The 25098-nt window shown below is 43.8% G+C and overlaps 1 protein-coding gene across 2 annotated transcripts in view; it reads left to right on the top strand.

The window, feature by feature from the left end:
- LOC126203079 (PAX-interacting protein 1-like) overlaps nucleotides 1-25098 on the top strand; it is a 175635-nt gene that overhangs the window by 55292 nt on the left and 95245 nt on the right. Inside the window, exons 11-12 of one of the 2 annotated variants that reach the window (XM_049937320.1) lie at nucleotides 579-820; nucleotides 23248-23331. In XM_049937320.1, coding sequence (XP_049793277.1) covers nucleotides 579-820; nucleotides 23248-23331 — 326 coding nt within the window. Of the gene's footprint in view, nucleotides 1-575; nucleotides 821-23247; nucleotides 23332-25098 lie in introns of both variants that reach the window. The other variant, XM_049937318.1, reaches the window with a different exon arrangement.

The raw sequence follows: 25098 nt of genomic DNA, 5'->3' as shown, positions 1-25098 counted from the left end.
AATCTTACTGAAAAAATCTTAAGATGATATTGATTTTATCACAAATTTGGCATGTTTTTGTCCTTAGATCAGAGGCATCTTGATGAGTGTTATTTGGGAACAGTAGGGTAATTTGCTGGCAGTTGGTTTCACACTCTGTACTTTCATCACTATACAAAACAAGCACAATGCCACATTGTACATAAGCACACGTTGGTCACATACACTTAAGACCCCATCTCTCTTTGCTTTGCAATGGAAAGGTGCCATTGTGTACTAAAGAAGAAAAACCTTCCAGTTGGGTGACTGAACATAACCCATAGGAGCTCCCAACTAGCCATTCCATACAACTTTACTACTATACTGAAGAATAGAGAATGGGGGCCATATAATGATTAGTTGGAGGGACGAGAGGAACCTAATACAAGAGTGTATCATACAGATGTGAATTATTTTGTGAAAAGTAGTTTGGGACCTAAAAGGAGGAAATTGGGGGGGGGGGGGGGGCAGAAGTCAGGAACCCATAAAAATGTTTTCCTTATGATTATATGTTTCTTGATAATGCAGCTCTTTACCACAATGGCGTAATTTTCCAGCAGGTGTCGTACAGCAAGCAGGAGCAACTGTCGCAAGTTCTACCCAGCAACAGCAGCAACAACTCCAACAGCAGCAGTTGCAACTACAAAGGCAACAGCAAATGAGGCTGCAACAGCTGCAGATGCAGAGGGAAGCAGCAGTTTTGGCGCAAGCGCAGAAACAGCAGCAGCAGCTGGTTGTTCAACAGCAGCAGCAACAGCAGCCTCCGGTCCAGGCAAGACCCACACTTCCACCACAAGCACAGGTTTACGAGTTATACTTTTACATAAGGCACCTTGAAAAAGTATCTCCTGTGCCAAGTAAGTAGTGCTAAACAATAAAACAATGTTCTGGAATGTGATCGAAGCTCATTGCACTTGGGCATTATTGTCCATTTCAGGAAGTCAATGCCTTTTGGGCTGTTGGGTTCAGCAGCTCAAATACTGCCAGCATTTCAGTGATTTCAGCATCTAGAAGAAATGGGTGGCTGGGAAAGTTGTGTCGCAGGAAGCTTGTTGAGAAAGAAAACTCAGTAGAGATCTTTCGTTTTATTTACAGCATAAGGAAAAGGATCTATTGCTACTCATTGTAAAGATAACATGATGAGTATCAGACAAGCACAACGAAACTGCATTTCAACCTGAGCTGCCGGAGATGGCACTCATGTTAACTCATTGTGTCATCCTTACAGTGAGTAGCAGTCTATTCTTTTCCTTATATTGTCGACATTCAAACCTGGAGTTTCCATTGTTTTATTTAGTGTTTCTATTGGTAATGTGACTCACTATGACTTTTATGGGGATTTATTTGTAAGAGATGGTCTCAACACTGCTTTCTCTTAGAAATTGTGTGGTAGTGCCTGTATCAAAGTGGCATAGACACCGTTTCTTATAACCCGCGTCCCATAGGACGGCGCGTCTGCACATAGAGGCAGAGCAGTAGAGTATTGTGGAGGGGATTAGGTTTGCATAAACATGGCGACAGAGAAAGGGCAAACGAAGTCCGCATTGCCAAACCATGTTGATGCTGAGAAGAATCAGATTCATTTGCGTACTGTACATCTTATTACACATTCAGATCTGTGAGGGACAAAATAAATTTTATAACCGATTCAATCAGTTATCTGTATGAGACAAGTCTTAAGTCAAATGTTGATGAACTGCATCAGGTGCTCAACAGCTTTATTCCGTGTAATGTCGGAAGGCAAGAACAATTGATGCAGTTTTGTGAACGCGCAAAGTACAGTTGTTCTCAAAAAGACAATTTTCCAGTGATAAGGCCATCAAGACCACTTACAATATTTGTCATTTTGGTGTGATTGTAAATAAAAATGTAATACAAAGTTGTGTGTAGATAAAAACCGAAAATGAAATTCGCAGGTTGCAAATCTTTAGCATCCAAGCTCTGCAACTTATGGGTTACAGCAGAGAGGCAGATGCAAATTTCGAAAAGCTGACTTAATTTTTGTACTTTTGTTCACTAATTTGTTATGGCATCATAGCTTTCGATAACTTTTCCTAAAGTGTTTGTCACACAGAAACTCATAACAAGGGTAATACATAATATCCACTTTCGAACTTGTCGAAGGCAACTCTTTAAACAGTTGTTTTCAACAATCAGTTGGAGTTTGAAAACAACAGTAGGCTAGCATTCGTCATTACAATAAGAGGAAGAGAAATTCTTTATAATAATCAGTGATTCATAATACTGGACACAAAATTAGTAAGGTATTTTCTCACAGAAGTCTTTCCCAACTTAATCATTGAAGTGAAGAATCTAAAGGGTAACAAAATAATTCATAATACTGGACACAGAAATTAGTAAGGTTTTCTGGGCAGTCAGCTATGTCGATCTTCCACGAGCTTCTTCTCAGAAGGTTAAGGGAATTTATTAAAATACTTCTTTATCCTTGAAATAATTTTGGTACTCATATAATACTTTTCAGTTCAGTCACTTTATATTTTCAACTTTCAAAGATAATAACTTCTGCAAGCTAACTTATTACTTACATGTTAGACTCATTTACACATATTCAAATGGCATACATGTGTCTTGTTTCATTCATAGCCGAGCCATGAAATAATTTAAAAGTCTCAAGCGAATCCAATACATGAATGTGCATAGCACTTTATATTCAACTGTTCAATAGTCTTTTTTACAATCACCACAGACACTAACACATCGAAGAATACAACATAATTATTCGTTGAGTTCTCCTCAAGTCTTCTATGACGCCGGTGGCAAACACTTGTTGTTGTCAGTGACTCGCCTCTCTTACAGTCTTCTAATAACGAACTTCTGACCTGCACATAGAAACAGGTGGAACAGTAGAAATGTTCTCACTCTCTCGCACTCATACCTAAAATATCGGGTGTTCAAGACAGTTGAAGGCCGAGTGTTCCTAGAATTTACACCAAAATTCTTGAACACTACAATACCTGTTAGCTATGGAACAACCAAACAACTTACATCATCTTCGAATAACTTGAGGAAATGCTGCCCTATAAGTACGTCAAAAATGACCGATATCTTGACAGGTAATCCTGCCTCTTATTTTAAGACGTCTTCCAATTTGTGCCTTGAAAATGACACGTTGTTGCTTGTCAAAAGTCAGAGTTTTTGACAAATTTATCCGGCTACATTCTCATGAGTGCATAGTAAATGCTGGAAAAAGATTGAACTTCACAACTAACAAAGAACTAGCTTATTCATCCTGTGCAATACATTAAAAATTATAGGTATATCACTCATAAAAAGTTAACATCTGCATACTTCTTAGAATACAAATCTCCAATCAATAAAGGCCAGTACGTATACTATATTACAACTGATGTATTGAAACACAAAAATATATTTTTTAAATTATGAGTCTATAAAAACAAGTATTATTATTATCTTTCTTTGTTCCTGAGTCTACATGTAGTAATACCGTTATCACTGTTATCTGAGTCTGTGTATGAACCATTTGACTACAAATTTATGATTATGGGTTTAAGGCTTCTATCCATCTTCACCTCCCTATCAAAGTCACCTTCCTAAAACTTTTCACCATGCCACATACAACCTGCCCATGCTGAAGGGGATATGTTGTCTATTGCTTCATGCACAAGTGATTCAGTGTCTGCTATCTTGAATGTTTTGTCCTTCCTGGTACATTGCCTTTAACCTGTGCCCAAATTAATTCAGTCGTGTTATACTGGCAGTGGTACAGCGGTAAATACAAAACTGTGCGACCACATTCACATGCAAATAAGTCAAGTTTGTATGTTTTCCCATGTGACTTGTTTAAACTAATGAGCTGCAATAGTTCCGCATGGGTCTGGCTAATATTGTGCGCAATATCTTTAATTTTAAGCAGAGCACGATATTCGTTTTCCTGATGTTTGTACTATGTGTTTTCTCTGTCACAGTGAGTGATAGCTGGCATTGTGCATTACAATGACAGATTGTGGAGTCACGTATGGCAAGAACTGTTCAGTGAACCACTTCTGGAATGTGACAGTGTTCGTTTCTGTATAGTAGTCACTGCTGTTTTTCTTACATCTAAAAACAAGTTTACTCTCAGGAACAAAACCAGAAGCAGTGCCAGCATGCAGAAAAATTATTTGATAACCTTTTCTATAGGAATGTCAAAACTGGTACTACCATCACTCATTTTACAGCAGTTTTTCTTGGAATGATTTTGATTCACCCATGTTTCATCCAGGTAATACACTATTGAACTACCTCCTCTTATTTCGTGTATCTTTCTCGGAATGTGGCTTGTGCTGCAGCTGTCACGTCGTTCCATTAAAAACTTTCTCCCATCATTACTTTTAACATATTTGAAACCAATGACTTTCAAAATTCTTTGCATTGATGAAGCACTTCCTTTGAAGCCAGTTTTGTCATTAATGATTTTAACAAGTTTTTGTGAAGTCAGATATTCACCATTCATATACATTTCAAAACATTCTTGTCAAAACAATCCATTTGTGCTACAGGTTTCTTGCAATTTCTACGCTTTCCAGGCAACACGAAACCAACATCTCCTGACATTTCTAGAGCTTTGACACATTAATTATAATTCGCCGTACAGTTCTCTTGCCTACACCACACGCTTCTGCAGTCTGTTCTTGCATCTTCAAAATGTCAACGATGGGAGCCTCACTTTCAGATTCACATTTCAAGAAGTTGTAATACGGGAGATAATCTTCGCCTGTTTGTGAAGCACTTCACATTTATTGCCCTCACTTCACATTTATTGCCCTCACCTGATGTAATTATTTGGAAACCGCACTAACACGTTTAAAGATAGACATTCATAGCTATGAGGCAATAAGATAATAGCACCAATAATTAAATGGACAATATGCTCGCTCTGTGAATTAAATTGCATTGTTGTGAAGTATGACAAATGTGCAGTTTTCAGGAGAGAAATTCTCGTAACTTGCTGCTAGCCGCTCAGAAAGAAAGAATTTTAATGGCTGCCAGCAGTTTATGGAGGGGTACCGGCAGAATGGCTGAATATTGGGCCGCCTTCCTATATGAGGTGCACTGTAGAGGAGGACTTGTTAGCATCTACCTTGTCACTTTTGGAATCCTACCTACGGTTTCCCCATTCATGGTAGTGTCTTGACACACTATGTCTGTATGGCACACTGTGAGGTAAATTGCTAGATGTCCATAACTGCTATGTGACAGGCTGCTTATTCGGGGCCTGTCATTCTCTATACAGTCAATGTGGGGAAGTACGGCCGCTATGTTGGCATAGAGAGCCTCTGATAGGTTGCTGGAAAACAGGAACTCGTAGGCAACTTACGCAGTGCAGACAAAGTTCTCGCAGACATCTTTGGAATTTGTCATGTATTTTAGATCATATATTGGGCCTTCTGTGGCATCTCGTGAACTCTTGATTTGACCTACACTCTCCAATGACGAATATTTCCTGTTTTGAAATTACATTTTGGATCATCCAGAAAGCCATCATGACTGTTGAACTGTCTGCGTGGCATCAAGGCATAAGAGACTTTTAAAATGGCAGTATGGTGTGTAGCAGAGGATATCTTGTGTACCATGTCACTTCCCCTTTTTCGTGTGACAGTCACGAGTGGTTTGCAGGAAGTAAGATAAGCTGGCATACCTCTGTGTGGGCTCGACTCTCTCTCATTTTATCTTGTTGGTCTTTTCCTGAAGTATATCTAGGAGAAAGCAATATATTGGTTGACTTTAGTAGTAAACCACACTGTGGTGCACAATGCCTCTCTTGCAGCATCTGCCACTGGTGTCACTGAGCATTTCCATGACACTTTTGTGCTTTTAAGTGAACATGTAACAAAACGTACTGCTCTTCTTTGGATGTTCTCCTTTTCCTCTATCAATCCTATGTGGACTGGATCTCAGACCGATGAGCAATGTTTGAGTATTGTTCTAACCGCCTCTTCGTACTACATTTCCTGAGGATTCTTCAAATGAATCTCTGCCTGTCATCTGCCTTACATGCAATTAATTTTATGTGGTTCTTCCACTTCAAATCACTGTACACATATTCGTAGATAACATACAGGATGGGGCGAGAATGGATCTTTTTGTGGACATTGAGGATTGTTGTGTTCATAGACAAGTATCACAGAAGTCTGGTAAAAATCATTCCATCTTAAAGGCATGGATGTGGTTCGCCTAAGGAAGCCACCATCGTTTTGGAAATGGCTGTTAGGATTGAACTCCCAATCGGAACACACAACAGGAGGAGAGACATGTTGGTGCATCGGAAGGCAGCAGCCAACAGAGAGAGGCATCTCTGTTGTGACCCTCTGCTACTGAAGCACGAAACTCCATGTGATCCTCCCCTATACTTATATTGATCAAAGATTGCAACCGACACTCACCAAGGTGTCTGTCTGTGAATAATCTTCGCCATGAGAACCATGCCTAATCCAGCATCATGTGTTGGGACAGTGGATAGGCTGTGAATGGTCATCATAGCAGCAAACTCCAAGTGTAGAAGGTAATTCTTGAACAAAAAATTTTAATTAATTAATCCCTACTCCCTCCAAGTGGGTGGCCCCTGCTCAGCCCTTTCCCCCTTCCACAGAAGTAGAGCATCAACTTTACAAAAGTGCTTCTGTACTGAAGGCTCCTTTTAGCCAAGTCAATGAAGAGCAAAAAATGTTAACTGGGGAAACAATTTTGCAGTCTCAAATTTTTGTTATGGTAGGACAGAGTGTCATGAACAACATACTAAAGATTCTAACCGGTGAGTCTGCGGATGGCTAGTGGGTAGAAGATCACTTTTCTGCATTTTTCTTGAATATCTCAAAAATCATGACATCTAGCGAAAATATGTTCCAGTACAAAATTAAAGTACATTAAATGTCTTACAAAAAGTGTCTGTTTATTTTTTCTTTAAGACTAATAGTTCCCGTTTTGCAGGGTATGGAAAAATCACAGATTGTTAAAAATAATGTTTTAATTGTATAAAATTGATGTTTATTGTTAAATGAAGTGGGTTAAGAACAGATGTTAAATTTCTGTACTACGTATAAGGGCAGTAGAACCGTATTAAGGGATCAATTGTGTTCTGGGGCTGTAACAGGGTGGAAAGGCAGGGGTGCAGTTTAGAAGCGTGAGGGAAATTAGGTCGCCAGAATAGTGGTCATGCATTTCCCTCCTTCATAGGTCTGCAAAATGAAGAGCAAGCATGTAATTCCTCATTCCCTCTATCTCATTGTGTCCCAGAAAGCAACATCAGGATATTTCACAAAGTTATACTGAACCTTCTGCAGCTCTCCTTGTGCATGGTAATACTCTGCTTGCAGACACTCATGGAGGAGGATTTTGTATTTTCTACGAAATGTACTAACATTACATTGAATACAGATATGAGTCGCTATTAGTACAATCCCAAGAAAGGCGTATGGGCGGAATGTACGTAAATTTATGAAATCCCGAATGCCTGTATTTTACTCATTAGGTGGCAGTGTGGAACTGTATCGAATTCCTTCTGGAAGTCGAGGAAGATGGCTTCTGCCTGGATGCCAGTATCTACTGCTCTCTGTGTCTTATGTACGAGCAGCAATCTGGGTTTCATATAGTTGTTGTTTTTGGAACCCATATTGATTTCTACAGAGTAGACTTTTGTTTCATTCGTGAGTATGAAACATGTTCCAAAATTCTGTAACAGACTGACATCAGAGATGTGTTCACACAGTTTTGTGCATCTGTTCAATGACCCTTCTTAAAAACAGAAATGAAGTGTTGTTTTTTTTTCCCAACCATTAGGAACACTTCACTCCTCCAGAGGCTCACAGTGCCCTGCAGCTAGAAGAAGGGCAACTTCTTCCGCAAACTCGACAAAATTGTGTTGGTATTCTGTTAAGCCCTATGGCCTTTCCTCTGGTAAGCAGTTTTTGTCCCATGGTCATCTGTTTCAATATTTGAAATTTTGACATTCATGTGACTCTTGGAGAGAAGCTTTGTATCCTCATGAAAGTCATAAAATTCAAGCATATAATGTGATCTACAATCTTGCAACAGATGTTAAGGATATTGGCTTACAAATTGGGGAGATCTACATTCCTTTACCCTTTTTGCAAACAGCAATGACTTGCGAAAAATTTCAGTCATAGGGAACAATGCAATGCGTGAATTCTCATTACACATGGTCTAAGAAATGTAAAACGTGATAGGAATTCTGTTAGTGTCACCTTGAGCATTTTGAGTCATTTTAATTTTCTGTGTTGGGAGATCTGATTTTAATATTCAACAATATTTGAAATTACTGGATGAGCAGTAGGTGAAATATGGGAAAGGCAACCACCACCTACAGCAGATTGACATGCAGAGCACAGTAACATGCAGCAGAAAACGGCATTCACATTAGCTCTCAAGCACTACTACTTTTTCTAGCAATAGTACACACATTCACAAATACTACCACACATGCACCCACAGGCTCACTCCTATGAATACAGCAACACTAATATCTGTGATTTTTGATGGGTACAGCAGACAAGGAGAAGCATGTGACTTCTACAAAGAGGGGGGCATGGAGTACAGAAGGGATTGGGAGGAGGAGGGGGGGGGTGAGTTGCTGTGAATTGCCAATGCCAAGAGGGAGGTGGGGGGACTTCAGTTTGTGGGGGATTGTTTTATCAATGGATCACTGGTTCGAATCTGTTTGGTCATTTTCCTTTGGTTTTCTGTCATAGGGAACAATGCAATGCGTGAATTCTCATTACATATGGTCTAAGAAATGTAAAACGTGATAGGAATTCTGTTAGTGTCACCTTGAGCATTTTAATTTTCTGTGTTGGGAGATCTGATTTTAATATTCAACAATATTTGAAATTACTGGATGAGCAGTAGGTGAAATATGGGAAAGGCAACCACACACCTACAGCAGATTGACATGCAGAGCACAGTAACATGCAGCAGAAAACAGCATTCACATTAGCTCTCAAGCACTACTACTTTTTCTAGCAGTAGTACACACATTCACAAATACTACCACACATGCACCCACAGGCTCACTCCTATGAACACAGCAACACTAATATCTTTGATTTTTGATGGGTACAGCAGATAAGGAGAAGCATGTGACTTCTACAAAGAGGGGGGCATGGAGTACAGAAGGGATTGGGAGGAGGAGGGGGGGGTGAGTTGCTGTGAATTGCCAATGCCAAGAGGGAGGTGGGGGGACTTCAGTTTGTGGGGGATTGTTTTATCAATGGATCACTGGTTCGAATCTCAGTTTGGTCATTTTCCTTTGGTTTTCTTATTTTTTCTTATTTTTTATTTTTATCTAAACACATACATCATTCAAATATAAAATTTATGAAATATATGCTAAATAACAAATATCTAATCATCTTTATGAAAAATGTGTGTCTTTTTGTTTCTAATTACATATCTCCTGAAAAATTCCAGTTTTCATTGGAAATGTAAATCTTAATTATATTTCTTACAGATAGTTCATAAAGGTTGTATAAATTTTTAAAAAATACAAATCCAATTGTTGAGGCAAATATGAAAAATGAAATACTCTTTTATAACACAGGTTCAGTTTCACATGAGCCAGAGTGATAAGTGTCATAAAAACATAGAAAACAAATATTTTCACAGCACAGCGCACACTGTATAAATGCTTCATCTTTGAAGTTACAATCTTTTTCAGTCTTCTCCTTGAATTATATCAATTGGAAAGTAAACTGTGTTCACATTCATAAAGAATCCGTATTTTTACCACAAAGTTTTGAAATGAATCCAACATACCAGATCATTTCACTGAAGATTGGAGAGGACAGCTGGTGATGAAAATTGAAGGAGTTTTTATGCAATCTTCCTTATTATTGATTTATATACTTATCTCCATCAAGCAGGCACAGTGGTGAAATTGCTTGTATGGTGCAATTAGACGGATACCTATTACTTCAAAAAACGTCATTGCCTAACATGGGATTGCTTTGTCCAGTACAAGAATCAGTCAGAAGAGAAATGTTTCCTTCTTTACATACAGCTTTACAGCATGGTTAAAAGATCTTTATATAGCTTTGAAGTCAACTTTGATGTATCGCGAAGTCCGTGTCCTGACACGTCAACACTGTCATCAAGCTGCAAAGAGGTGCTACATGGTGTCTGTTAAGTCAAATGTTCATCAGTTTGTTAGAACAACTGTAGGTAGCATGGTCTGGGGAACCATAGAATTGTCTTGATTTTCATAGGGAGACAAAACAGTAGCAATCTTGACCTACTATTGCCTGCACCAAAACTAAGTTTATTGTGGGATTTCTTTCCTTGTAATTCTAGTAAAGCCAACTGGTTTCCTTAAAGAACAGTAGGAAACTCTTTACTAGTTCTCCGTTAGTCACAAATTATTTAGGAATTTATGATCCAAGTATTCTGTGTCTTCAGGCCTCCATCACTTTGCATTGTAAGATTAAATGTGGTGTGGTTTCATTCCCCTTGCCACATAGCCTACACTTAAGGGCTTCTGTACCCATTGTGTGCAGGTATATCTTAAAGTTCTCATGGTCAGTTATTGATCCTACCATGATTTTAATCTGTCTCCTTTTCAAGCCCAGGATTTGCAGAACATCTCTTGAAACACAGCAATGGCATCATTACCGTGACATGTTTTTATTTTATTTTTATTTTTTATTTTTTGATCTTATTCCAATTTTCTGCATGCTATCTTCTGATCCAGCTATGCAGTTTCGTCCCACGTGTCCTGGACAACCTATCAGCTTGCTCATTGCCACTAATTCCTGAATGACAGGAACTCACAGCAGGTTTATCCCCCACCACCACTCCCCCAGGGAGCTCAATGTTACTTGACAGGTTTATGCTTAGCTACTGCTTGGCTCCAGCGTTTGCAGCATGTTTTCCCTTCGGTGCTGCATGTCTGTCCTCTTGCCATTCCTTTTCCCCTCCCTTGGGGAATATCTCTGGGGTGTTTTTGGGAATGTGTTCCACATTTTCCGTAGCTGACATTAGAACAGTCTCACCATTGCTTTTTGTTCTGTTTGTCTTTCTTCATTCACCTCCTCCTATCCTTCCTCCACTTTGGCATTTGATGTTCCTCTTTTCTTCTTCCTCCCTTTGCAATCCTGATGGCCAGCCCATGTGTCTGACGCGTAACAGGTGACTGAATAACATATAATTCCCAGCCCCGGGTTCGCACGTACCCCCTGATACAGGCCTGGCCCTGAGAGGGGTGATTGCCTGAGCTGCTATTGACTCAAATTGCTGATTGATGTCTCTGTCAGGTGTTTGGGAGATGTGACTGTGGAGTGAACAGTCGCCTATGACGGTTGAGCCCTCTTTTGAGGGGGGACCTCCAGTTGGCAGGAGCCCACCATTGGAGATGCTGGCAATCGTGGAGGATTTTCTCACAATCAGCCAATCGTCATCTTCACAGTCAACATCATCCACCAACTATAAATGGAATGTAGCTCCTCATTCAAAGAGCCCCTGCCCCCCAGCTGCACCACATTTCCTAGTGGGTTCATGTGCTGAAGACAGTCAATCTTTTGCGATGGTAAATCCGTTTCTTATTCAGAAAGGTATTTCTGAAATTGCTGGCACAATGAAATCCTGCTCTCATTTACACAATGGCACTTCGCTTTTGGAGACTACTTCTGATTCTCAAGCTCAACAACTGCTCACCACTTCACTTCTCCACGGCTCTCCTGTTCATGCCGAGGCTCATAGAATTCTGAATTCTTTCCGTGGTGATGTTGACATTAGGCTGCTCGATGTTCTGACCAAGGCAGAAATCCAAATATACCTCTCTGATCATGGTGTCATCGCAGTCCATGCATGCCCACATGCACTCTTTTTCTCACTTTTGATAGAATGGTGCTTCCGTTCAAGATCCAAGCATGATATGAAGTTGTTACAGTCTGACTATACATTCCAAACCCATTACGCTGCTATTTGTGTCATCATTTTAACCAGACTTGAATGTCCTGTTGATACCTGGCCAAATGTGTAACCTGTGGTAGGGATGCTCATGAGGGCAATTGTCAGCCTCCTCCTATCCAGTGTATCAACTGCAGTGGTGACCAAGTTACCTCATATCGAGTTTGTTCCGTGTGTCTCGATGAGCGGCCTGTCCAGGAGAACCGGGTGAAAGAAAAAGAGCCTCACCTGGTCGCTTGCAAGTTGTTGGCTAGTTGGAAACCCTTCGTTCTACCATCTGGCACCTACAGTACTGTTCTTGCTACATCCCACTCCACAAAGGACATGGCCAGACAGGCATGTCACTTCATATTCAGCTCTGCGGTTGTGAAATTGCCAAATGTCATGGTAGTATCAAAGCCTCCTGATCCAGCTGTGTAGCAAGCTGCCAAACTTTCGCCTCAGGGGGCGAAGTCACCAGCTACACAACTGTCAGGTCAGAAAGGACAGAAGGACTACTGCTGCGAAGACTTCCCTCATTCCTCCAGCCAATAAACATCTAAGTCTTCCTCTGCCAACCTGAAAGGCTGCAAGAAGTCAAACAAAGGCAAACAGTCATCTTCTTCGCTGACTCAGAGATCCTCTTCAACGGTGTCTCCACATGATACGCTTGCCTGGCCGGCCTCCGTGTCACCAGTGCGCACCGCCAATTGTTTTTCTGACCTGGACTCTGCAGATCGACAGAGGGAGAATATCGATGCCTCTGTGGACCTCATGGAGGAGGATCCTCCAGCCTCTGCGCCCTGTGGCAGCGAGTCTTTGAAGGTTGGCACTCGGCAGCAGCCGAGGTGACACCCCCTTATTTTTTTCCTCCTCCCGTTTCCTGATTGTGACTCTCCTTCAAAGGAACATTTGTGGCCTTTGATTAAATAAAGAGGATTTACGGCTGCTCTTAGAATTGCTGCACCCACTTGTTCTCTGCCTCCAGGAAACAAAATTGCTTCCTCACGACCAATTTGAGTTCTCACATTTCTTCCCGGTCCATTTTGACCTTCCCCGTTAGGACGGCAGTCCATTTCATGGGGGAGTCATGCTGCTCATTCAGGGTGATGTTGATAGTCAACCCATCTCCCTGACTACCCATCTTCAAGCCCCCTGCGAGTCCAGGGGTAAGAATAGGCCCGCGATATTCCTGCTTGTTGTAAGAGGTGACTAAAAGAAGTCTCCACCGTTTCGGCATTTCTGTAATGGTCCCCTCTTGAGTTAGATCTCCACCTTTTCCAAATTTCTGTTGATATTGTGTGCCGTTTGGGGAAGTACGCCTTACATGTTGTTTTTTGTTTGTCCATCATGCACTGAGATCTTGCATGCTGCTTATTGTCGTGTGGCGGGCTTGGCCCCCTCAGTCTTGTAGGTTGCCTACTTCTCGTCTCCAGCGCTATACCATTCTTCGTGCCTGCTACAATTCTGGACCATTTTGGCACCCAAAATCCAGCGCAGTAGCCAGTCCGTCGTGGTGGGGTTGTCAAGCAACCTCTTGGTTGTAGCCCCTTGACAACGCAGGGATTTCACTGCTGATGCCTGAGCTGTGAACTCCCTGCATATGCCAAGGAGTAGGTGCCCATCCTTTCTGGGGCACCAGGACTCCCGGCAACGGCCATCCCACCAGGTGGCCCTTGCTGTAGCTTGGTGGCACCCATGGGGAGAGCTCCTGATCGGAGTGGGTGACATCAGGGCGGATGACCCGCAATGGAATGGGTTACGTTGACTCAAGCCGGTGGTCGCTCGGCGCCAGCAGTCTCCAAGCGCGTACGAAATGACTTGATGCTGCGACCTATGATTCCCGATCATTCCCGTCCCTGGCCACGCCTTAGAAGGACCGTAGGGCGACTCGGTCTCGTGAGCCATATTCGCCTCGGTACCTGGTTAGCTGCTGGACTGATGCAGAGACCTTTCAGACAACGAAGCCCCAGTTTTTCATAGACCACCTTGAAGATAGGTTTGGGGAAGTGGCGGCGTTGTCTAAAATGTGCAGTGGGGCGATTTTGATCCAGGCGGCCTCCCCAGCCCATTCACGGGCGTTGCTCGCCTTTGAAAAGCTGGGTGATATCCCCGTCTTCGATTACTCCCATAAAAGACTAAACTTTGTCCAGGGTCTTATTTTCCATTGTGACCTCCTTTTGCAGTCGGATGAGGAGGTATGTGCCAACTTAGAGCGATGGGTGTGCACTTTGTCCAGCGCATGCATAGGAGACCCAAAGACAACAAGTTGCTACTGATGCCTTCATCTTGGCCTTTGAGGGTGACTCGTTGCCTGAAAAGGTCAAGGTGATGGTTTACCATATGACATGAAATCATACATCACTCTCCCTATGCGATGCTTCAAGTGTTGGAAATTTGGTCACAAGTCATCTCGTTGTACTTCCAGTGCCACATGCACGGATTACGGTCATCCTCTGCACCTGGGCGCTCCGTGTGCGCCTCCTCCCACTTGTCAACTTTCAGAAGAACCACTCCCACTGCTCACCTGACTGCCCTGTTCTCCATAAGGAGCGGCAAATAATGGAAATAAAAACCCTGGACAGGCTCACCTATCAGGATGCAAAGAGGAAATACGAACCACTTAATCCTGTGCAGATGACTACATCGTATGCTGCGACTGCGAGTTCGTTACCCCCGGTGGCGACAGCTGTCCCTGCGGTTGTTAAGCCCCCAGTGGGCCCTCGGGGCTGCCCAGGCTCTTCTTCGATGTCTGTGATGGGGAACACTGTTTCTTCTGGTGCTCCCAAGGTACCTCTTTTGGGAGACCAATCCCCCAAACTGACGGAACCCCCCTCCCCGCTCCTCTCCTTGCCGGAGGTACGCCAGCCTGCTCTGGCTTCTCTTGCACGGAAAGGGTCACCTGGAAGTCTTTCTACCTTCTAAGGCCTCCTCCAGCGTGACAACTGACATCAGTCAGTGGCTCAAGGAGCCACAAGCGGCAGATTGAAGAGCTTCCCGCTCTTTGTCTGTCCCTGACGCTCCTTCTGAGTCTCCCTCCCAGGTTGCTCCTAAGGAGCAGCAGGAGGAGGTGAAGAAGAAGAAGAATAAGAATAGGCTGGGTAAGACGGGCGAGGTTCAGGTTGCCTCTGTGCCCCTGTTCCTACCAGCTCTGAGTCTGGGGACGATTTGCAGATTTTGGTGTCCCCCAATGACCTCAATCTTGCCCCTGCCTCAGACGCACTGATTCTCGATTCAGGCTCCCCTTTTGTGGCGGTCGATGACCCAACGGCGTAATCTGCCTCCTCGGTCCCTTCACGCATTTTTCGATCGTGGACAGTGTCATCCTCCAGTGGAATTGCAGCGGTTTTTTCCACCACCTTGCTGAGCTCTGACAACTTCTCAGCATCCGCTCTTTCTTCTGCATTGCTCTCCAGGAAACTCGGTTTCCGGCATTGTGAACCCCTGCCCTCCGGGGCTATCAGGGTTATTATAAGAATCGGACAGCTCATGAGAGCGTATCTGGTGGAGTCTTCATTTACGTTCTTCACTCTCTTTCCAGTGAGTGTGTCCCTCTTCAAACACCTTTAGAGGCTGTCGCTGTTAGGGTGTGGACGCCGCAGGCTGTTACTGTCTGCAGCCTTTATCTTCCACCGGATGGTGATATCCTGCAGCATGTATTGGCTGCGCTGGTGGCCCAACTGTTACTGGGCAGCTTTAACGCCCATAACCCTTTGTGGGGTGGATCGGTGGCAACGGGCCGAGGCACTGTTGTTGAGCAGATGTTGGTGCAGATCAACCTTTCTCTCTTAAATGATCGTGCGTCCCCAAATTTCAGTGTGGTGCATGGCACTTACTCAGCCATCGACCTTTCGATCTGCAGCCGTGGCCTTCTGCCATCCATCCATTGGAGCGTGCACGATGACTTGTGCGGTAGTGACCGCTTTCTGATTTTTCTGTCACTACTGCAGCATCAATCTTCTGGGCTCCTCCCCAGGTGGGCTTTGAATAAGGCAAACTGGGACTCATGTGTTTCCATTGCCGCTACTGCACGTATTTATTGTGACACCATTGATGTGGTGGTTCACACGATAACCACCAGCATCGTTTCTGCAGCGGAATCTGCAATCCCCTGCTCTTCCTGGTCCCCTCGGCGGAGGACTGTGCCTCGGTGGTCACCAGAGATTGCAGGCGGGCCCTCCAGTGTCATAAGCGGTACCCATCCCTGGACCACCCTATTACCTTTAAGGGGCTCAGTGCCCGAGCCCGTTGCCTTATTCGCTGACAGAAGCAGGAGTGTTGGGAAAGTTATGTCTCCACCATTGGCATTCGTACCTCTCCATTGCAGGTTTGGGCCAAGATTAGGTGACTATGGATATCAGACGCCCGTCAACGTACCTGAGCTTTCCCTGAATGGAGCACTCTGTACTGAATCGGACACGATTGCAGAACTCTTAGCAGAGCATTATGCGCAGAGTTCTACTTCTACTACGAATTACCCGCTGGCCTTCCGCTCCCTGAAAGAGTGCTTGGAAAGTCGGAGCCTTTCATTCCATATGTGCCACCCTGAATCATACAGTGTTTTTTCTTTCAGTAAGCGGGAATTCTAAAGTGCCCTAGCTGCTTGCCCTGATACGGCTCTCGGGCTGGATTGCATCCACTATCAGATGCTCAAACACTTCTCAATGGACTGCCAGCGAAACCTCCTAGACCTTTACAACCGTATCTGGGTTGAGGGTGCGTTTCCATCTCAGTGGTGCGAAAGCATTATCATACCAGTGTTGAAGCCTGGTAAGAACCCACTGGAGGTGGACAGCTACTGCCCCATTAGCCTCACCAATGTTCTGTGCAAGTTACTCGAACGCATGGTGAGCCAGAGTTTGAGTTGGCTCCATCTCAGGGCAGGTTTCGTAAGGGCTGCTCTGCCACTGATGATCTGGTCTGCCTGGAGTCAGCCATCCCTATGGCATTTGCCCGCTGTCAGCCCATGGTTGCCGTCTTTTTTGACGTGCGGAAGGCATATGATACAACATGGTGACATCACATCCTCACCCCATTTCATGGGTGGGGTCTTCGGGGCCCGCTCCTGATTTTTATTCAAAATTTTCAGTCGCTTTGTTCCTTCCACATGCAAGTTGGTCCCTCCCATAGTTCCTCCTGAGTCCAGGAGACTGCCTCATTTTAGTTGCTATCAATGGGCTAGGTGCAGCTGTGGGAATGTCCGTATCAGCTTCTTTGTATGCTGATGACTTTTGCCTGTACTATAGCCCCACTGGCATTGCGGTTGCTGGACGGCAACTCGAGGGCGCCATCCGCAGGGCGTAGTCTTGGGCCGTCACGCACAGCTTACAGTTGTCGACCGCCAAGACTATTTCTGCTAGCATCACGCGGTTCACCCTGAGCCACAGCTTTATCTTGACGGCGAACCTCTTGCCGTGGTGGAGACGCATCAGTTTTTTGAGCACACCAGCTGGGGTGCTGATGCGTCTACCCTTCTCCGACTATATCACATGTTGATTTAGTCCTGTCTCGATTATGGGAGTCTGGCTTATGGTTTGTCATCAACTTCACCTGGTTTGTCATCACCTTCACCGTGTTGTGGTTGCTTGACCCCATCCTTCACTGCAGGATCTGACTCGCCACTGGAGCTTTCTGCATGAGCGGTGTCACCAGCCTACTTGTGGAGGCTGGTGTCCCTCCGTTGCGGATCCAGTGCCAACGACTGCTGGCCGCTTAGGCTGTGCATGTTTGTAGCTTGCCCGGGCATCCCAGTTACCGTCTCCTGTTCCCCAACTCGGTCGTCCCATCTTCCGGAACGGCGGCCCTGGTCAGAGTGTCTGATTGCGATTCATATCTGGTCTGTTCTCTCTGGGCTTGAGATTTTCCCTCTCCCGCCTCCTTGCTGTGCCCATTTCCGTATACCCCCATTATGTGTGCCCGGCCATGCCTTCAGCTGGATTTGGCCCAAAGTTCAAAAGACTCAGTCCCTCCTGAGGCCCTCTGTCACTGCTTTCTTTCCATCCTTGCCACGTTTGCTGGCTCTGCCGTAATCTATACCGATGGTTGCTGGTCAAGTTGGTTATGCTTTTACTCTTGGGGATCTCTCTGAACAATACTCGTAGCTGGATGGCTGCGGAGCCGGTAGCCATCTCTCGTGCCCTCGAGTATGTCCGCTCCTGCCCAGTTGAGTCCTTTGTCATCTGCAATGACTCCCTCAGTGGCTTATGAGCTATCAACCAATGTTTTCCTCGCTCTCGTGTGGTGATGACTATCCAGGAGTCTCTCCATACTCTTTCCCATTGTGGACGCTCCATGGTTTTTGTGTGGACCGCGAGTCATGCCAGCATCCAGGGGTAATTAACGGGTTGACAGGCTGGCCAAACAGGCTGTCAGTGCACCGGCCCTGGAGATTGGCCTTTCAGAGTGTGATCTCCAGTCAGTTTTGCGGCAGAAGTTCCTTAGTACCTGGGGTGCTGAATGGCGCACCCTGCCTTCACCCAACAAACTTCGGGTCGTTGGGGAGACTACTGATGTGTGGTGCTCCTCCTTGCGGGCCTCTCGCAAGGACTCTGTTGTACTCTGCCGGCTATGCATTGGCCACACCTGGCTGACACACGGTTATTTATTACGATGCGAAGACCCACCCCTTTGTTGCTTTGGTTCAGCGTTGACAGTGGTCCACATTTTGTTGGACTGTCCGCTTTTAACTGCACTCAGACCTGATATGCTGCCTGCACTTTTAACGGATGACGCTGCCATTGCAGCCTTAGTTTTGAGTTTTATTCGTGCACGGAGCTTTTATCGCTCAATCTGAGGGTTTGTGTCTTTTTCGTGTTGAGTGTGGCCTTTGGCCTACGGTTTTAGATTGGGGTTTTTAGTGTGTCTCTTGGTGGTTGTATTTTCCTTTTTTTTTGTTTCCATGCTCGGTCAACCACTGTAACACTCTGTGTGTTTTTAAAATTCCTCTTTTCTGGTCTTTGTCTATGTCTTTCTTGTTCTGTGTCGTCCCTTGTCCTCTCTGTTGCTTGTTTTTCTTCGTTATGGGTGTTTGATGGTCGTGCAAAAAGGGACCGGTGGCCTTTGTAGTCCGGTCCCTTCAACCAACCAACCAACCCATCTTCAAGCTGTCGCAGTTTGCCTTTTCTTTCCTCACTTGACGTTTTCCCTTTGTACTGTCTACAGAGTGTGAAGCCACTGTCATACCCATACCTATGCCCGATAAGGACAAACACCTTCCTTCTGCTACCGCACCATTTCTCTCACCAGCTGTGTTTGTAAGGTGATGGAACGTATGATTCATGCCCGGCTGGTGGGGTGGTTTGGGTCTCGCAATTTACTGACCACTGCACAGTGTGGATTTTGAGTACACTGTTCTGCAGTTGATGATCTCGTCACTTTGTCCATCCATGTCATTAATGCTTTTCTACGAAATCCCAGACTGTGGTGGTGTTTTTTGATTTGGAAAAAGCCTACGACACCTGCTGGAGGACTGGTGTCCTCCATACACTCTGCACACAGGGCTTCCGTGGCCGCATTTCATTCAGGAATGTTTAAAAGGCAGGGTTTTCAAGGTATATGTGGGTTCTGTCTTATCGGACACCTTTAGCAAGGAAATGGTGTGCCTCAAGGTTCTGTCCTGAGTGTCATCCTCTTTACTATTACCATTAACCCTGTAATGGTCTGTTTCCTGCTGGGAATCTCAGGCTCCATTTTTGTTGACAAATATGCCGTCTGTTGCAGGATTGTCTTTATTCATGGAGCATTGACAATGGCTTTTGTTTTGCCATCGACAAAACGGTTTGTATGAATTTCTGGTGACGCAGTTGGTTTCTTCCACTGTCTTTACATCTTGGGCCTGTTCTGTTCATTGAAACTACGAAATTTCTGGGGCTCATGCTCAATAGGAAACTTCCTTGGTCCTCCCACATGTCGTACCTGGCAGCTTGCTGTATGTGGTCCCTCAAAGTCCTATGCGTCCTCAATGGTAATTCCTGGGCAGCAGATGGAACCACCCTCTTTTGTTTGTACCGGTCCCTTGTCTGTTCGAAACTAGACTGCAGGTGTTACGTTTATGCATCTGCATGTGTGTCCCTCTTACACTGTCTTAATACTATCCACCATTGTGGCATCTGTTTGGCCACTGGCGCTTTTTACACTAGCCTGGTTGAGAGTCTGTATGCAGAAGTTGCTGAATTACTGCTGTCCTAACACCGTGACTTTCTCCTTCAGCAGATATGCATGCCGTTTGTTTGCCATTTGTGGTTATACATCCGATGCCTCCTTATTTGATGACTCCTTTGATTGCCAGTATGGGGCACATCCCTCCTCTCTGTAACCTCCTGGAGTTTGCTTTTGACACTTGCTCCTGCAACTTAACTTCACACTACCTGCCACTTTCCTGATGGGTGTGAACCCTTCACCACCTTGGCTTCATGCAGTAGTCCGTATTCACCTTGGCCTTCATTAGCTTTCTAAGGACATTACTCCAGCCTCACTCTATCGCCTTCAGTTTCACGGCCTTCATATGGAACTTCACAGAGTACCTTTGTGTACATGGATGGCTCTCAGGCGACCATGGTGTTGGATGTGCCTTTGTCATTTGGCACCGCTTTTCGGTATCTGCTTCCGGAACAGTGCTCAATATTTACAGCAGAGCTCGTCGCTCAGCATCAAGTCACACAGTACATCCGGCATCACAGGCTTTTCAATTTAGTCATATGCTCCGACTCTCAGTGCTCTCCAAAGCTTCTGTGCGTTGTACACCACCCATCCCTTAGTACAATGGGTCCAGGAAGCGATCACTTGCTCACTCTTGATGGAGCCATTGTGATGTTTATATCTCAGCCCGCTAGTTTGGACATTCCCTCCGAAGATCTCTATGTTGCCATCTCTCAGCAGGTGGTATCACTTTGGCACCACTACTGGTCCTCCCTTCACGGGAACAAACTCTGGGTTAATAATCCTCTCCTAGCGGCTACGACTTCCTCTCGGCCCCCTCACTGTGAGATCATATTAGTTAGATAGCATATAAGGCACTGTCCTTTTAGCCATTGCCATTTGCTAAGTGGTGCTCCCCCACCAATTTTTGCTCATTGTGCTCCACCTTTGATGGTCCCCCATTTCCTGACAGAATGCCCTTTTTTTTTTAACCACATACATTCTTGTTTGTGTTTGCCATATGAGTTATTGACTGTTTTAGCGAATGATGTGCGGGCTGTTGACTGCGTTTTACTTTTTATCTGTCGTAGCAATATGGCAAAGGACATTCAGTTTTTAGTTCAGGACTTCCATTTCTCAATGGTTTATTGTATAGACCTTCCTCAGTGTCACTGTTTGTAGCTCTCTCTTCTTCCGTTAATTGGGATTAATGTATAATCACTTCTAACCCTTCCCTCTGTCTTTGTGTTTTACATTTGCGACATGGGCACATATGACCCTAATTGTTTTTGCACCCTTAAACAAAACAAACAGCAGGTTTACTCTGTTGCTTTCCCCTAGCCTCACAAGGGCTTCAGGGGGAAAAAAAAGGAGTTCATTGATATAACTTTCAGTGGAAGGAAAATTCTTGCACTCATTCTGATGGTTGCCAACTGTTCGTGATTAGTTTTGAGTTACTATGATAGCTTACTTTAAGTCAGAAAAAAATTTAAAGTAGCCTGATTTGCTATTCAGCTGCTGAGTTTGTGGTTTTTTGTGGGCAGCTGCTTGCACAAAACCAATGTGTGTTATTTAAATAGATTTTATAGAGTCTCGGAAGCAGGGCAGATTGTGAAACTGAGTGCGAAATCTATACTTTTTTCATTTATTGATTACTTCATGAAGAAAACTTAAAATACTATGTCATAAACGTATTAACTTGTTGTACATATTTGGGGCTTCATGCTGAGGTTAGAGTCTTACAGTGATAAATGTGAAATAAAATTGTAGTCATAAATAAATTTCATTTTATTTCTCCCATCGAATTTATGCCCATTTGTAATAATCCTGCACTGTAGATCAGCAATAAATATAATTTTGCAACAGTTTTTACTACTGGACATTTTTAAGCAGTTTATATTTAAAATATACACAAAATTCAAGCTTTCGCAACAAACTGTTGCCTCATCAGGAAAGAGGGAAGGAGAGGGAAAGACGAAAGGATGTGGGTTTTAAGGGAGAGGGTAAGGAGTCATTCCAATCCCGGGAGCAGAAAGACTTACCTTAGGGGGAAAAAAGGACGGGTATACACTCGCACACACGTCTGCTTGTGTCTGTATATGTGTGGATGGAAATGTGTGTGTGTGCGAGTGTATACCCGTCCTTTTTTCCCCCTAAGGTAAGTCTTTCCGCTCCCGGGATTGGAATGACTCCTTACCCTCTCCCTTAAAACCCACATCCTTTCGTCTTTCCCTCTCCTTCCCTCTTTCCTCATGAGGCACCAGTTTGTTGCGAAAGCTTGAATTTTGTGTGTATGTTTGTGTTTGTTTGTGTGTCTATCGACGTGCCAGCGCTTTCATTTGGTAAGTCACATCATATTTGTTTTTAGATATATTTTTCCCACGTGGAATGTTTAACAAAGATGATGTGACTTACCGAACGAAAGTGCTGGCAGGTCGATAGACACACAAACAAACACAAACACACACACAAAATTCAAGCTTTCGCAACAAACTGTTGCCTCATCAGGAAAGAGGGAAGGAGAGGGAAAGACGAAAGGATGTGGGTTTTAGGGGAGAGGGTAAGGAGTCATTCCAATCCCGGGAGCGGAAAGACTTACCTTAGGGGGGAAAATGGACGGGTATACACTCGCACACACACACATATCCATCCACACATATGCAGACACAAGCAGACATATTTAAAGACAAAGACCTTTAAATATGTCTGCTTGTGAGATGTGTGCTTGTGTCTGCATATGTGTGGATGGATATGTGTGTGTGTGCGAGTGTATACCCGTCCTTTTTTCCCCCTAAGGTAAGTCTTTCCGCTCCCGGGATTGGAATGACTCCTTACCCTCTCCCCTAAAACCCACATCCTTTCGTCTTTCCCTCTCCTTCCCTCTTTCCTGATGAGGCAACAGTTTGTTGCGAAAGCTTGAATTTTGTGTGTGTGTTTGTGTTTGTTTGTGTGTCTATCGAACTGCCAGCACTTTCGTTCGGTAAGTCACATCATCTTTGTTTTTAGATATATTTTTCCCATGTGGAATGTTTCCCTCTATTATATATATATATATATATATATATATATATATATATATATGTGTGTGTGTGTGTGTGTGTGTGTGTGTGTGTGTGTGTTGGTTGAAATCAGCCATTGTTTCTTCACTGTACTGATATTTGCTGTTAACATTTTCAGGTTCAGTCCTTGCCTCAAGCAGCAGTCCAGTCTCCAGTTCAAGCTGCACCCACTGAGGATGTTCTGCAACAAGAGGCATTTCAGGTATATTTTGAAATTAGCACTGGAATGAGCTCATATTCCTAATATATGTTTGGTAGTTGACTTAAGTGTGCCTCTCCTTTTTTACAAATTCTCACAAACAATGCAAATGCCAGGTTAAAAAAAACTTCCCTAATTATGAAATTCACCAAATCAGATTCGGTCTAAGTAGTGGATAGTGCTAACAACAGACAGTTTTCTGTTTGGAATCTGTTACATCATAGTTTATGCTATATTTTACATACTTGTTTGATGAGGAAAATACTATTGGCAGACATTAGTCTTAGTACCAGTCACAGTTCAAGTTGCAATTTTATTTTTTAGTCACACAGAGTATTTCAGTTCTCCCCCCCTCCCCCTCCCCGCCCGGATTGTACTATCTTGTTTTTCATCATGCACTTGTTGTTATTTAGAGAGGCTGGTCACCTTGTTCATCAACACACTGATGCTCGTCTCATGTGCAACCACTTTACTATGTTTTATGTCCTCACCTAGTGGCAAGGGTGGTGTGCAATAACTGAGGATTGTCATAGTTGCAGTTATGTACACCTTTATTAACAGCACATACTGTTCTGGATAATAACTCAAAGATCGTCCATGATCACTAAGAATAACATAAATATTACACATTAAGTATCCAACAGGTGGAAGGATACCCACAGGAGTTTGACAGCCACTTGACCCACAGAAGAAGCTGCTGCCATGACTGCATTGCCACCGTTTGCTGATATGCGCACTGCTCAAGAATGTTGCTGATTCCTCCTGGTGGTGCCTGGAACAATCAGTGTGCAAACATATTGTTTGTAAATGATACTGCATCTACAACAAGTGATCCCATGTGATATTTGTAAATAGTCTTAGCAGAGGAACACCTGCGGCCCAAGGTTAGGCCAACATGTAGTGTGCAAGCGTTGTGCTGCTGGAAGTAGCTGGTGGATGGCCAGATATAATATAAAGCAAAGCATAAATTAGTTTCAAGTATTTATATATATCTGTTGTGTCTTTGTGGTTATGGTATATCTCTTGTTTCTTTACATGGATGCTATGCCTTAATATTTTTTGAAGGTATCAGAGGCTGTGGAGTATAGTGTGAACTTGGATTTTGTGATAATGAAGCACCAAATTGGTGAAGGAAAGACAAAGGCTCTTGCAGTAGGATGGGCAACAGCCCAGGATACCAATTTTATTGGTAAGCCCATTGGGTGGGGTATCAAGTTCCAGGCAAGACTTCAGAAAGAGGATGAGCGATTGGAGTTTCTATAGGGCCAAGGAGAGTATTCAGAATTGGCAAAAATAAAATAAGCAGGGATTCGTGGTTGGATGGTCAGGAGACAAAAGAAGTGAGTGATAAAATAATTTATAAAGGTTAAAAATCATATGATAAAAACTTACAGTAGAAGTGATGAAATACATGTTTTCAGAATGAAAGGAAGAGTCAGTGCTAACAACAGTTGTGATGGAAGAGGAAGATCTTACCAGATGCCCGATACTGACATGCATGCAAATTCGAAGACCCAATTGACTCCCTCTTTGCTTTCAGGTTCTAAATCTTTGTCCTGTTGAAAGAGTTATAGTAAATATGTCACCTCATTAGTCAACACACAGGCTACACAAGGAGAGTGCTTTTGAAGATTGTGACAAAAGGCTCAGCAGATCGCTGTCTCTCTGACACACACACACACACACACACACACACACACACACACACACACAATGTTTGGTCTATCATTTATTTTTTAAGAATGTGTCACAAGAGCAGTGTGATGGTGA

Source organism: Schistocerca nitens, chromosome 9 (assembly GCF_023898315.1).
Source record: "Schistocerca nitens isolate TAMUIC-IGC-003100 chromosome 9, iqSchNite1.1, whole genome shotgun sequence".
Classification (NCBI taxonomy): domain Eukaryota; kingdom Metazoa; phylum Arthropoda; class Insecta; order Orthoptera; family Acrididae; genus Schistocerca; species Schistocerca nitens.
Note: the sequence above shows the minus strand (reverse complement) of the source record. Positions and strands in the feature narration are given on the sequence as shown.